Here is a 13,229-nt window from a genome sequence, read left to right as displayed (position 1 = left end):
TAAACTATTGGGACCTCATCAAGATTAAAAGCTTCTGCACAGCAAAGGAAACAACCCACAAAACTAATAGGCAACCAACGGAATGGGAAAAGATAGCTGCAAATGACATATCAGATAAAGGGTTAATATCCAGAATCTATAAGGAACTCACCAAACTCCACACCCAAAAAACAAATAAACCAGCGAAGAAATGGGCAGAAGATATGAACAGACAGTTCTCCAAAGAGGACATCCAGATGGCTAACAGACACATAAAACGATACTCAGCATCCCTCCTCCTCAGGGAAATACAAATCAAAACCACACTGAGATACCACCTCACACCAGCAGGAGTGGCTAAAATGAGCAAATCAGAGAACTCGAGATGCTGGCGAGGATGTGGAGAAATGGGCACCCTCCTACACTGTTGGTGGAAATGTAAACTGGTGCAGCCCCTCTGGAAAACAGTGTGGAGGTTCCTCAAAAAATTAACAATAGAACTCCCCTATGACCCAGCAGTAGCACTGCTAGGAATTTACCCAAGGGATATAGAAATGCTGATGCATAGGAGCACATGTACCCCAGTGTTCATAGCAGCACTCTCAACAATTGCTAAAACATGGAAAGAGCCTAAGTGTCCATCAATGGACAAATGGATCAAGAAGATGTGGTTTAGCTATACAATGGAATACTACACGTCAATGAGAAAGAATGAGATCTGGCCATGTGTAGCAACATGGATGGACCTTGAGGGTGTTATGCTGAGCGAAATAAGTCAGGCAGAGAAGGACAAATATGTTTGCATGTTTAGGAGGATTAGGAGGAACTTAATGGAGGACCATGGGGGAGAAGAAGGGGGGAAATAGTGGGGGAGAGGCAGAGGCAAACCATGAGAGACTCTTGAATGCTGAGAACAAACTGAGGACTGATGGATGTGGGGGGGGGAGGGGGGAGATGGGCATGGAGGGGGGCACTTGTGGGGATGAGCACTGGGTGTTATATGGAAACCAACTTGACAATAAACTATTTGTAAAAAAAAAAAAAAAAAAACAACAACAAATAATTAGGAAGAAAAAAAAAAAGATGTACTAGTGAAGCAATCAGTTCCAGAGCTGTTCTTTGTTGGGAGGTTTTTTTTTTTTATTATTCATTCAGTCTCCTAACTAGTTACAGATCCATTCAGATTTTCTGTTCTTTATGGTTTATTCTTGGTAGGTTTTGTGTTTCTAGAAATTTGTCCATTTCATCTAGATTATCTAATTTGTTGGCATGCAATTGTTCAGAGTACTCTTAGAATCTTTTTTATTTCTGTAAAATTGGTAACAATGTCTCCACTTAGCTAAATAAAGGTTTAATTTTTTTGATCTTCTCAAAGAACAAACTTCTAGTTTTATTAATTTTTCTTACTCTGTTTTCTGTTTTATCTCTCCTTTAATCTTTGCTATTTCCTTCCTTCTGCTTGCTTTGGCTTTAGTTTGATTTTTCTAGTTGCTCAAATTATAACGTTAGTTTCTTCATTTGAGATCTTTATTGTTTTTTTAAATGTCACTGCTCATAGCTATACATTTCTCCTTTAGTGCTGCTTTTGCTACATCCCATAAATTTTAATAGTTGCTTTTTTGTTTTCATTCAGCCCTAAGTATTTTCCAGTTTCCCTTTTGATTTCTTCTTTGACCCATTGGTTGTTTAGAAGTGCTGTTTAGAGGTACCTGGGTGGCTCAGGTAGTTAAGCATCTGACTCTTGGTTTTGGCTCAGGTCATGATCTCATGGTTTGTGGGTTTGAGGACTGCATTGAGCTGTGTTGGTGGTGCAGAGCCTGAATGGGATTCTGTTTCCCTCTCTCTTAGTCCTTCCCCTGCTCAAGTTCTCTTTTTCTCTCTTAAATAAACATTTAAAAAAGTGCTGTTTAATTTCCACAATTTTGTGAATTTTCCAGTTTTCCTTTTGTTGCTCATTTCTAACTTTATCCTGTTGTGGTCAGAAAAGTTAATTTGTATGTTATCTGTCTTTTAAAAATCTATTGAGGGGTGCCTGGGTGGCTCAGTCGGTTGAGCATCCAACCTGGGCTCAGGTCATGATTTCACGGTTTGTGGGTTCAAGCCCTGCATTGGCCTCTGTGCTGACAGCTAGGAGCCTGGAGCCTGCTTCAGATTCTGTGTCTCCCTCTCCCTCTTTGTCTCTCACCTGCTCATGCTCTCTGTCTCGCTCTCAAAAATGAATAAACATTAAATTCTTCTTTAATAAAATTAAAAAATAAAAATCTATTGAGACTTAGTTTGTAGCTTCACATATGGTCTATCCTGTTAAATGCCCTAAGTGTACTTGAGAAGAATGTTTATAGTGTTTGTTGGCTAGAGTGTTCATATATGACTGTTAGATCTAGTTGGTTTATATTTTAAGTTCTCTGTTTCCTTATGTTTTGTTGGCTTGTTCTGTCCATTTTTGTGGGTAGGTATTAAAGTCTTGAACTATTAGTGTGAAACTGTCTTGTTTCTTCAATTCTATTAGTTTTTGCTTCATATATTTTGATGGTCTTTTATTGGGTGTGTAAATGTTTATAATTGTTATCATTGCTTATTGAGCCTATTATTAATATATAGTGTCTTTCTTTGTCTCTTGAAACCTTTTTTATTTTATTTATTTTTGAAAACATTTTTGTTTTAAAGCGTATTTTGTCTTATATAAGCATAGCCACCCTTTGAGGGGCCGCCTGGGTAGCTCAGTCAGTTAAGCCTCTGACTCTCTGTTCTGGCTTAGGTCATGATCTCATGGTTCATGAGTTCGAGGTCTGCTCTGGGCTCCAAGCTGATAGTATGGAGTCTACTTGGGATTCTTTCTCTGCTTCTCCCCCACTTCCATGCACATGCGCACACTCTGTCTCTCAAAATAAACTTAAAAAGTTAGAACCTTAAAAAAAGTATAGCCACTAGCCACCCTTGCTTTCTCTTGGGTACTGTTTGCATGGTGTATGTTTTTCCTTCCGTCCTTTTGTTTTCAACCGGTTTGGGTCTTAGGATCTCAGTTGCTTGTAGGCAGCATATAGTTGGATCATATGTTTTTATGCATTTTGACAGTTTCTCTCTTTATTGGAGAATTTAATCTATTTACAATTAAAAGTAATTATAGATGATATCATTATGCTTCTGCTATTTGTTTTCTGTATGCCTTGTATTATTTTTTGTCCCTGATTTCCTGCATTACTGTCTTCTTTTAGGTGATTTTTCCATAGTGAAAATTTTAAATTTCTTATTTCCTTTCGTGTATATTTTCAGCTATTTTCTCTGTGGTTACCATGAGGATTACATTTGATATCACAAAGTTATACGAGTTTGAATTTATGTTGGTTTAACTTCAGTAACACAAAACTCCTTTCCTTTATAGCTGCATCCCCACGTCTCTGATTGTTGGCTGTCACAGAGTTGTTATCTTTAAACATTCATTACCTGCTCCCAGAACATAATCTAATACTTGTTTTAGGTGTATTAGCCTCTTAAGTTATATAGGAATTAAGATTTTTTGTTTTTGTTTTTTTACAAATAGTTTATTGTTAAGTTGGTTTCCATATAATACCCAGTGCTCATCCCCACAAGTGCCCCCCTCCATGCCCATCTCCCCCCTCCCCCCCCACATCCATCAGTCCTCAGTTTGTTCTCAGCATTCAAGAGTCTCTCATGGTTTGCCTCTCTCCCTTTCCCCCACCATTTCCCCCCTTCTTCTCCCCCATGGTCCTCCATTAAGTTCCTCCTCCTAATCCTCCTATATGTGCAAACATATGATATTTGTCCTTCTCTGCCTGACTTATTTCGCTCAGCATAACACCCTCAAGGTCCATCCATGTTGCTACACATGGCCAGATTTCATTCTTTCTCATTGCTATGTAGTATCCCATTGTATAGATAAACCACATCTTCTTGATCCATTCGTCCGTTGATGGGCACTTAGGCTCTTTCCATGTTTTAGCAATTGTTGAGAGTGCTGCTATGAACATTGGGGTACATGTGCTCCTATGGATCAGCATATAGAAATTAAGATTTGTTACTAACCAAAGTTACAGTAATACTAGCTTTTACACTAATAATTGTGTTTTTTCCCTTAAACTGTGTTAGTCTCTTAAATCATGTAGAAAATAAAGGCAGTTATAGACTATTGTTTGCTTGTTTTTAATTTTTTTAAATGTTACTTCGAGAGAGAGAGAGATAGGAGTCCTTTGTTTGTGGGGCTCAAACTCATGAACCATGAGATGATGTCCTGAGCTGAAATCAGGAGTTGGACACTTAACTGACTGAGCCACCCAGGTGCTCCTAAGGGAGTTATTTTAGTCTTTGTAGTAGATCTGCCATCAGTCTTTTTCAGGGGCAGTTTTAGTTGATTTATTTTTTTTTTCCTTGTATGCGCCATACTTTCCTGTTCTTCAAATGCTTTGTGATTTTTTGTTGAATGCCAAACATTTGAATTTAGTAATGTGGTAACTCTATAAATCAAATTCCCAGGGTTTTCTGTTTGTTTTTGGTTTGGGATGGGGAGTGGATTTGGTTTTGTATGATGTTCCTGATGAGGATCAGCCTGAGGTGTAAACCGAAGGTATTCTCACTTTTTTCTGATCCTTTCCCTGGGATTCTGTGGTCAAAGTTTTCTAATCTCTCTGTATTTACTTTTGCCTTTTAATGTCTTGCTCCCAAAAGGGGATAAAAAGCAAAAAGTGAAGAGGAGAAAGGAATCCCCTGGAAGTTACTTTAGCCAGAGTGGGAAGAGCTTGCAACAGTGGAGGGAGGTGCAATAACAGTGGCTGCCTGCCTCTTGGTCTGTACCTCTGTGATCAGAAGCTGCAATCAGGCGTCAGAGCACAGAGCTTGGTATTTGTAGGACAGAGTCTTTTTTGCTGGTACTGGCTTCCCCAAAGTGTGTGCAAGCTACTCTAGGAATGGGTGCACAGCTGCCTCCATTGTGGCTGGGGTAGGAGATGGGTAGTTGCTAATGTGCTGAGAGATGAAACTGATGTATGTTAACCCCAATTTACTGTCAAAGGCTTGCCCCAAAAGTTGCAAGCCTTCAACAGACTCCAGAAGAGTTACATCAGACCGATTCTGCCAGTGCAGTTGTTTTCTAGGTGAGGAGACAGATTCTTGGTGCTTCCTACTCTGACATTTTCCCAGAATCCTCTTTTTTTTTTTTTTTTTTTTAAGAGCTAAGTACAATTTCATTGTATGTAAGTACCACGTTTTGCTTATCCAGACACTTGGGGTTGCTTCCATATCTTGGCAGTTGTAACTAGTGCTGCAGTGAACATGGGAGTGCAGAGATTTCTTTGAGAGCTGTTTGTGTGACGCTTGACTGAAGATTTTTAAAATCTGACTTCTAGTGGTAATAATTATTGATCTCAAAGTAGCTGATTGCCTGGGCACTATCCAAAACTTCCAGTGTTGGAGCAAGCACAGTCTTCTCATTTTAGGTTGTGCTTTTTGTTTTTGTTTTCCGTTTTATAAATTTCCTGAAGTGAAGAGATGTCATTTGCTTCATTCTAGGCATGCCAGGCTGCCAAGAAAACAAAAGCAGATGATCGAGGAACAGATGAAAACACTTCAGAGCAGACAATTCTCAATATGATTTCCCAAAGCTCTTCAGACACAACTATCGCAGGTTTAATGAGCATGTCAACTTCTTCTACCACAAGTGCAGTGCCTTCCCTTCCAGCCACTGAAGAGTCATCCAGCAACTTAAGCAATGTGGAGATGTTGCAGGGCGAACGTTGGCTGTCCTCCCAACCCCCTTTTAAACTGGAACCTGCTCAGGGTCATCGGACTAGTGAGAATTTAGCACTTATAGGAGTTGATCATTCTTTGCAACAGGATGGTTCAAATGCATTTATTTCCCAGAAGCAGAATAGTAAGAGTGTGCCATCAGCTAAAGTGTCTCTGAAAGAATATCGTGCAAAGCATGCAGAAGAGTTGGCTGCCCAGAAGAGGCAGTTAGAGAACATGGAGGCCAATGTGAAGTCACAATATGCGTATGCTGCCCAGAATCTCCTGTCTCACCATGATAGCCATTCTTCTTCGGTCATTCTGAAAATGCCCATAGAGGGCTCAGAAAACCCTGAGCGGCCTTTTCTGGAAAAGGCTGACAAAGCAGCTCTCAAAATGAGAATCCCAGTGGCAAGTACAGATAAAGCTGCCTCTTCAAAACCAGAGGAGATAAAAATGCGCATTAAAGTCCATGCTGCAGCTGACAAGCACAATTCTGTAGAGGACAGTGTCACAAAGGGCCGAGAACACAAAGAAAAGCACAAGACCCATCCATCTAATCATCATCATCATCATCATAATCACCACTCACACAAGCACTCTCACTCGCAGCTTCCAGCTGGTACTGGGAACAAACGTCCGGGAGATCCAAAACATAGTAGCCAGACAAGCACCTTAGCACACAAAACCTATAGCTTGTCTAGTTCTTTCTCCTCTTCCAGTTCTACTCGTAAAAGGGGCCCCTCTGAAGAAACTGGAGGGGCAGTGTTTGATCATCCAGCCAAGATTGCCAAGAGTACTAAATCCTCTTCCATCAATTTCTCCTTCCCTCCTCTTCCTACAATGGCCCAGTTGCCTGGGCACAGCTCAGACACAAGTGGCCTTCCCTTTTCACAGCCCAGCTGTAAAACTCGAGTTCCTCATATGAAACTGGATAAAGGGCCCACTGGGGCCAATGGTCACAACACAACCCAGACAATAGACTATCAAGATACTGTGAATATGCTTCATTCCCTTCTCAGTGCCCAGGGTGTTCAGCCCACTCAGCCCCCTGCATTTGAATTTGTTCATTCTTATGGTGAATATCTGAATCCACGGGGTGGTGGAATGTCCTCCAGGTCTGGCAATACAGACAAACCCCGGCTCCCGCCTCTACCATCAGAACCTCCTCCACCACTTCCACCCCTTCCTAAGTAAGAAAGAAAAAAGAGGAGAAAAAAACTTCCTTAAAAACAATTTTTTTTTTAAACTACTGATTCTGGACTAAGGAAATTACTTCCCTCATGAAATATGTCACCCTTCTTGGACTAAGGAAAAAATGAATATTGACATGCAGGTGGGAGGATGGTAGAGGGGCTTGGTTGTTATATCTACTGCCTCAGAAATTTAACTATTTTATTATAGTTTTTACTGGTATTAGAGAGGTGAGATTGTGTTAAGCTGTGAAGGATTAAGAGTACTTTCTCTGTTTTTGGCCTCTCCACCTCCTAATTAGATCGATTAGAGTTGATGTCTTCCCTCTTCTTGCTAGGACTGAAATATGGAGGGTTGGTTTTATCAAACAGTTTTGGATCCTTTTGGTGTTTAATATATCAGAAGAGAGGAAGTATTTAAACGTCAAAAACTTTTAAGAGACTTTTAAAAGTAATTTAAAGAAAGTAAGTTATCTGTTTAGTTTTTTTTATATCATTGGGGAGGGGATAGGGATTTTGCTGTGTGTATGAGATACATAGCAATGACTCCTGGGGGTGGGATTGGAGGGTGGGGGGGGGTGTAGGGGGGATGGGAGGGTAGGCTTTTGGCCTTGAGTTCTAATAGGCTCTGGCCACTTGAAGTGTTGAGACCTTTAAGTGTGTATGTGTGAGTATGTGTGTTTTTAAGTATGCGTGTTTAAAAATCATGTTTTATCTTTCCCTCCCTGTCCCTCACCATTTTCACTTCCCAACAGTCTACTAGAGAGAACACGGTGTGGCCTTTAGAACATAAAGGAAGGAAGAGGCATGTGTTTAACATGGTATTTTCCCATTTCTTTATGTTGTGATTGACTGGTAGTCTTCTAAATTCTAGTTTGGGCAAGTGCAGCCAGTGACCTGACTCTGGAATCCATTATAAAAACTTCCTTTTACCCCCTTTTTCCTTTTGATGCAGAACAAAGGTGGGGTTGCGGAAGAAGGATTGGAGAGCAAGGCTGGCTTCTGCCCTACAGAATTGGGTGTGTCTTTTTCTCAAATTGGGCTTTGGGAAAGTGTTCAAGTGAGAGCAGTCTCAGGGTCTCTGAAGGGAAAAGAGATGTGCTGTATATCCTGCCAATGAAAGCTCAGACCATATATGAGAATAGTTCTGGGAGAAGCAATGGAGCTAGAGGATACTGAAAACAATGAAATTGTGATTGGGTATTTTTAGGATATTGTATTTTAAATTACATTATGAATGTAAGACTTGCTTTTTATCTGTATATCTAAAGGGAAACAGCTGCATCCTTAATTTTTGCAACCTATATGACTTCAGAGATTGGAGCTTGTGAATTTAACAGTACTGGTGTCATGAGGGTAAGCAGGCCTAGCCCATAGGTACAGATTGTTCATCTTTGGTGGCTTTAGCTCCTAGGCAGAGGTTTTTCAGATTTCTAAGATTGTTCTTTAAAAAAATGGATCACTGAGTCATATGGGTGCTTGATTATCCCAGATTTCAGGATAATTGGTATTCAAGTATTCAAGATCCTAGCACTTTTGTCGAGGAAAGAAATCTTTGAAGGGGCTAGAAAGCATTCTAAGCCAAGTTGTAACTCAAAGTGCCACCAGGCCACAGATCATTTGATGTGATAGTCTTTGGTCTTCATGGTATTTTTTGCTATGAAAAGATGATGCAATTTGAATTTGTCTTGTTTTTAATCCAGCTTCCTGTACACCAAATATTCTTTATAGAGAAATTGATTATTTTTCATTGGAAGTCATAGGGAGACAGGAGTTGGACATGTGCTGCTGCTTGCCAGGAACAGAGTGGGGAAACCGAGGCAATTGGAATTGTTGATGCACTGGCCTAATGTAGGAAGGAATTTGTACAGTAAACCTTAAGGTGAATTAGTGTCCTGCATCTTTGCATATTTGAACTGTCTAGAGTGCCTGCCATTGCTGTGTAAAATGAGCTCTCTGCCGACCTGTCAACCAGTAATACTTTTGATTTGGAATGTTACTTCATTTTTATAGAAGGCATTTTCCTCTTTTTTTCTTGATATTTTCTGTGTTGTGCTAGGTAATTGGTAGATTTATAATGTGCTTACTAAATCTAGGCTACTTGTTTAGATTTTGTTTGGTGGAGTCTGCTTTCCTTCCTGACCTTCCCAAGTTTATTTAGTTTGGGTATGTATCTTTGTGGAATTGATCACTGATTTGATTATGAAAATGCCTTTTCTAGCATTCAGTTTTTCTCATCAAATGCCACATATTTTCTAATCATATGCACTCCTTCACCACAGAGGCATACATATCCATTTGGCCTCAAAGCTGTTCTCCATGACAGTCTGTAGTTAGTTCCTTAGACCTTTTGTCAGGAACGAACTAGAAAAAGTGCTTTTTAGAGCCTAAGAGCTGCTTTCTGCTATGTAGTCTGGCCTTTGCACTAGTAGATCATTGTTAATATAGGTCAATTTAAAGACTTCTATATTACTGGCTCCTGATACTGTTTTAAGATATTTACAGTGTTTGCTTTTAGATCTGTTCATATGCCATGAATGTCCTATGTGCTCTGCATGAAGCTGCTGCATTTGGGTTAGTAGATGTGCCTGTCAACTAGCATGCATATTGTTCAAAGTACATAAACTTAGGCTTCAAAGGGTTTTGTGGTTTTTAAACTCTGTGTTTTCTCTATGCTCATACCTTCAAAGGGTGAGAAAAGGGATTTATACATCCAAAGCTAGTCTAGTTAAACATGGCTGTTTTTCTCCTTTTAACCTAGACTATCAAGGATAAGTGGTGGTAAGCAGGCCTGGAGCTTCAATTTCTGTAAATCTCATTACTAAAACCTTGCTTGAATGTCATATTGGCAAAAACAAATACCTGTGGAATGTCCTTAGGGCTTTTAATCAGATACCTGTGTTGCTGTTGACTGAACTCTAGTGAAGCATTAATTTAAAGCTAAATTGGTCTTCTGCAATATCAGTTATGCTTTTTGGGTTTAGAAAATATGTAGGACTTAGTCTAAGTTTCTCACTCATGAATCAGTGTATTTCCATATCTGAGACTCTCAGTTGTTTCTCCTTCTTCATGATTTTAGTGTTTTGATTCAATATACCCTTTGTTATAGTTCTGTATTATTGGCTTGACTAGGGTTGATAGAAAAAAAGATTAAATCTTGTTTGGAAACTGCAATGGGTAGGTTATAGAAATAAAATCATGGTAACATCAGTGCTGGATTTCCTTAAGCTTCTGCTAACTAATTCCCCATATTGAAAATGCATACCCCTCATACTTTGCTTCTGGACAAAGGCAATTAGAAGGGTCTTGTCCCAGTATGGTAGGAGTTTTAAAGATCTTTATTTCCCACAGAAACACAGGAACTGTGGGAGCTTGGGAACAGAACAGTTCTTTAAAAGGATTATTCTTTTGTTGATGAGTTCTTTTGATACTAATGCTAGGAAAAGGAATATTCTAGAACATCTTGAAGTTGGAATATAAGTGTTAATTTTCTTGGGTTTAGGAGAATTTAAGCAGTCTATGCAACCCTTCACAGGGTGAGAAATAAGCCTTCTGTAGTCCCACTAAGCTTTCAGTGTCTTCATTACCTCCCCAGATTTCCCATGTTGCTGCTTGTTAACACCCAGGTTTTAACCGAGTTTTGCTCCTGATGGTTTAAGAAGTGTTCATGTTATATCACAATATCAAGTTTTATTTTGTTGTTTTATCCCTCTGTGGGTGTGAGTTTGAAACAAGCATGGTACTGCAATCCTACCTGAGAGAGTGGTCTGGAGTGAGAATTATTTTCTAAGTGGGAGACCCTTCCATTTTAATGTGTTAAAGCTTTTAATATGAACTTGGCATTGGAAAAGGGAGGGAAAGAAAATGAATGTTTGCTAAAAAGCAGTGTCTGCTCTTCCCCTTTATGAGTGCATATTTATGGTTGAATTAAAAGAAGAGAAGACTCCGGTTTTCCGTTGCCACGTTAAGCGTGGAGAGGGATGCTTGACAGCATACTAATTGAAGCCAGAACAAGTATGTCTCCATCAGGTTATCAGGAGCTCTTCAGTTGAATGCTGAGGACCTAACTGATTAGTGGTTGATCACATTGGAATTGGTTACAAGATGGAAGTGCTGTCTGGGTTAAGCGCACAAAGAAAAGAATGCAGCAGCCTAACTTAGTGTTAACCTAGGTTTCTGGATTTGAAACTGACCTTTCCCTACCCTGTTCCACACACCTGAAACTCCGTTTTCTTATCTGACCAAAGAGCAAAGAAGAAAAAAAAAATTAAATACTTTACCAATCTATGTCACTCAGGTACAATTTTGTGGTAATATTTTTGTCTGTTTTCTTTGTATTGCTCTTAAGAGTCCTTTCTCAGCATACTATTCTGCTGTTGCCTCTGTCCTCCTCGGGGCACCTCAGTTCTGGATGCTACCCCTGGGATCTCTACTGCTGTTATGTGATTGATAGGATGTAAGTGACCATTATAGTAAGGGCTCTTTGTAAAAAATTCAAAACATTTTTAAAAAATTTAAAAAAGGATGTTGTATACATTTTATAGTCTGGCTATCAGTTTGATATCTTGCTGTCAAGTATGTTTCTCAATATGTATTTATCCATCCCATCAATAAATGTTAATGATAAAACACTCATCTGATTGTTTATGTGTCCTGAGTCTTCAAATTAGTCTTTAACTGTCACCTTATTGTTATGATTAAAGTTTTGTTTTAGTTTCGGTAGTAGTATGTACTTTCTACTACACAGGATCCTGTGGGAATTGAATTCATTGGAAAAACCTGGTGGTATAAAGTATGATGTCGTCAGAGGGGAAAAAACCCCTCACTCAATATAGTATTTTTGCTTGGAAAAATTGATAGTGACTACTCACTCTTTCTGGGGCATATAAAACCACACACATACTTAAATCTTGTAAATTAACATATTTAAAAAATAATTTTTTTATTATAGTTTATTGTCAAGTTGGTTTCCATAGAATACCCAGTGCTCATCCCAACAAGTGCCCTCCTCCATACCTATCACCCATTTTCCCTCTCCCCCACCCCCATCAACCCTCAGTTTGTTAGTATTTAAGAATCTCTTATGGTTTGCCTCCCTCCCTCTCCTTAACTATTTTTTTAAAGGGAAAGAATTTTTATGCTAAAATATTCCAAAATTATAACAAAATTAGCAGAAGCTATAGTTTAAAAACTAAAAGGCAGGGCTTCTGGGTGGCTCAGTCCTTTAAATGTCCGGCTCTTGGTTTTGGCTCAGGTCATGATCTCATGGTTCAGGAGTTAAAGCCCTGACTTGGGCTCCACACACAGTGCATACCCTGCTTGGGACCCTCTCTCTGTCCTTCCCCCCGCTATCTCTCCCTCATTCTCAGAAATAAGTAAATAAATTCTATAAGGAAAAAAAGATCAATTTAACAGAAAGATGTACACTTCTGAAAAAAAATTACTTGAGTTCTGGTCATCCTTACATTTTCTAAAATAAGACAACTTAGGATTTTTGTTTGCTATACCTCTCCTAAGACTTTTGTGGAAATTGCTGATATTTTAATAATTCTGGTCTGGTTTGAATGGAAGAGAAGAGAAATGAATATAGGGATGGATAATATTACAAAATCATGTTTATTTTATTAAAAAATTTTTAAAAAAATATTTCCTGAGAGAGAGCGAGCAGGGGAGGGTCAGAGAGAGGGAGACACAGAATCTGAAACAGGCTCCAGGCTCTGAGCTGGCTGTCAGCACAGAGCCCGATGCAGGCTCACGAACCGTGAGATCATGACCTGAGCCGAAGTCTGATGCCTAACCGACTGAGCCACCCAATTGATAGAATTAGGCTTCACCTAATCAATGCTTATGTGATCCTGGTCTCCATGACACTTCATGGCTGAGTAAGATCAACTTGATCTCTATCATTCAATGTTCTGAGGAGAGTTTGCAGCCCTTTCTATGTCTTTTGTGGATTGCAGTTACTGTGTAAGAGGCATCTATTTACTGCAATCTGTAGCTCGGGCCTATTTCTGAACTGATGTGGTTTATGTCACCTGTCCTACATGTGCTACCTTTTTTTGCACCGTTTCTTCATTTCACATAACACAGAACCAACAGGTACCTGAAAAACCACAGCAATAAAAGCAAGTTAAAATTGAATACTAGATAGACCTTTCTGAAGAGTAGTTTCAGGCACTTTGCTGCCTTACATTTATTCTTTCATTAGAAAATAGTACCTATCAAGTGCTATGTACTGCTTACTGATGGGAATATGGTGGTAAACTCATAAACATCCTTCCTCATTGAACTTACACATTGTAGTTTTAGGAGAGACAA

The 13,229-nt window shown here is 39.3% G+C and overlaps 1 protein-coding gene across 1 annotated transcript in view; it reads left to right on the top strand.

Moving 5' to 3' along the window:
• CCNT1 (cyclin T1) overlaps window positions 1–7,455 on the top strand; it is a 31,722-nt gene extending 24,267 nt beyond the window's left edge. The window contains exon 9 of the mRNA XM_039221098.1: window positions 5,503–7,455. Within this exon, the coding sequence (XP_039077029.1) occupies window positions 5,503–6,915 (1,413 nt within the window). The 3' untranslated portion in view covers window positions 6,916–7,455. The remainder of the gene's footprint in view (window positions 1–5,502) is intronic.
• The last annotated feature ends 5,774 nt before the right edge of the window (window positions 7,456–13,229 follow it).

This window comes from Hyaena hyaena, unplaced genomic scaffold (genome assembly GCF_003009895.1).
Source record: "Hyaena hyaena isolate Hyena2069 unplaced genomic scaffold, ASM300989v1 scaffold_936, whole genome shotgun sequence".
NCBI lineage: Eukaryota > Metazoa > Chordata > Mammalia > Carnivora > Hyaenidae > Hyaena > Hyaena hyaena.
The sequence above is the reverse complement of the archived record's forward strand: the minus strand, read 5'-3'. Positions and strand labels throughout refer to the sequence as shown.